At 47.1% G+C, this 1,785-nt stretch overlaps 1 protein-coding gene across 1 annotated transcript in view; it reads left to right on the forward strand.

The window, feature by feature from the left end:
• The window catches only part of DSCAM (Down syndrome cell adhesion molecule), a 237,084-nt gene that overhangs the window by 212,695 nt on the left and 22,604 nt on the right, over positions 1-1,785 (forward strand). The window contains exon 23 of the mRNA XM_008577256.1: positions 167-364. Within this exon, the coding sequence (XP_008575478.1) occupies positions 167-364 (198 nt within the window). The remainder of the gene's footprint in view (positions 1-166; positions 365-1,785) is intronic.

Consider the following 1,785-nt stretch of genomic DNA (forward strand, 5'->3'; position numbering starts at 1 on the left):
AAGATAAAGGAAAAGAGTATTCTGGACAGGACGAGTCAAGATGGACTTCCTGGAGGGCCACGATGGGTTAATTGGGCCGGGTGGGGAGAACTGCCCACATCACATGATCCCAGCTGACCACACTCCTCTGAAGACACAGACAGACATGATTCTTGACTCTTCACAGATCCTACCACCAGGAAGAACGCAAAGGCTGGGCCCACCGCAAGAAACCGCTATGCCAGCCAGTGGACCCTCAACAGACCCCACCCCACCATTTCAGCACACACCCTCACCACAGACTGGAGGCTGCCAACACCCAGGGCTGCAGGATCAGTAGACAAGGAGAGTGACAGTTACAGCGTCAGCCCCTCACAAGACACAGGTACGGCCCCAAACACACCCTCCTCAGCCTCTGGGGACTGGTGTGACCTAGCCCTGTGCTGGCCCACACTGGCTTTGTGGGCTCCTTAGGGAGGAGAGACAGGGCTCCCTTTACTCCTACTTACTCTCTTTTAAAGGTCTCTTTCAAATTGTTAAGCCATTTTCCCAACAGTTACCCATACAACTGTGTAGCATTCAGAAGGCCCAGTGCATTCTGCATAACAGAACTAAAAGGGAACTATTTGGCAGGTGTCCTGAATCTGAGACCCATGCTGCTGTCTCCTTTTAGCTCCTACCCCACTGGGAGAAAAACAGACCTTTTTAAATTTTCACCCACATGATTGCAATAATTGCTGATTACACTCTGAGGGCGTCTGACCCACTCCCATCTGCAGGATTAAGATAGTGTACTTGAACTTACATGACGAGGTCACAGCACCCTCTATAGGGAACATACTCTGATCCGTTTGACAATTAAACAGGGGCTGATTATAAGGTAAATCACCTAGTCTATGCCATCAACCACCAAGGTTTCACTTGAGAGAAGACAGGGCCTAAGAATAGCTCTGCATTGCCCACCCCCACCCCTTAAATTTTGCAAAGAAATTATATCTGAACCTAATAGCTGTAGGAAATTTTCATACTCATTTTTCCTTTGTTCTTGATGATATACTTCAAAAACAGTGTTCCAAATTTATTTTTATGGCTGTTATTTCTCCTAGGAGTGTCTTAGAGTTCCAAAGAGGTGACTACAAAATTTTTAATGGATTTATAATGCAGAAATTTCTCTGATCCAGATGATGAGGTCCAGTTAAAAGGCACGTTGGCACAGGTTTTTGTCCTGGCTGTGTTCTAGTCCCCATAAAGGGTGACAACAAAGGATGCCTCCCAGGGATCAGGGACTGCTCTGCTTTGTGGCCAATTTCCATGCAAAGTCACGACTGCATTTCACAGCACCTTCACGTCTTCCTTCCCCAGTTGAGGCCTGAGGAGCAGAACTGCAAAGCTCAAATCCTTCACGCCAATTAAAGAGTCTCTCTGGTGAGGCTCAATTTGCAAGTCAGAGCAGGGAGAGGGTCTCCTCAGTTCATGTGCAGTGCATTCCCAACTGTTTTCACTGAAAGTGGAAATTTTTAAAGGGGATACATTACTTATTGATGGAAATATCCTAGGCTGCAGCATCTGACCAGAGCAATTTGGTTGAAACAAGGTTTCCCTGAGCCCAATGTGCTGAGGTTTAGAAAGCTTGCCTCATAGTGACAGGAGCAAAATCCTCTGACACAGAGCCAAGGCACCTGCTGGGTGATCTGAGAGAGACAGCCAGAAAGGTCATCCAGGTGGTTCAAACTTAGGACGATGAATCATCCGTCTTGTTTTCTTTTTTCACGGTGTAGATCGAGCAAGAAGCAGCATGGTCTCCAC

The sequence above is a fragment of the Galeopterus variegatus genome, unplaced genomic scaffold (assembly GCF_000696425.1).
Source record: "Galeopterus variegatus unplaced genomic scaffold, G_variegatus-3.0.2 Scaffold1470, whole genome shotgun sequence".
NCBI classification, from domain to species: Eukaryota; Metazoa; Chordata; class Mammalia; order Dermoptera; family Cynocephalidae; genus Galeopterus; species Galeopterus variegatus.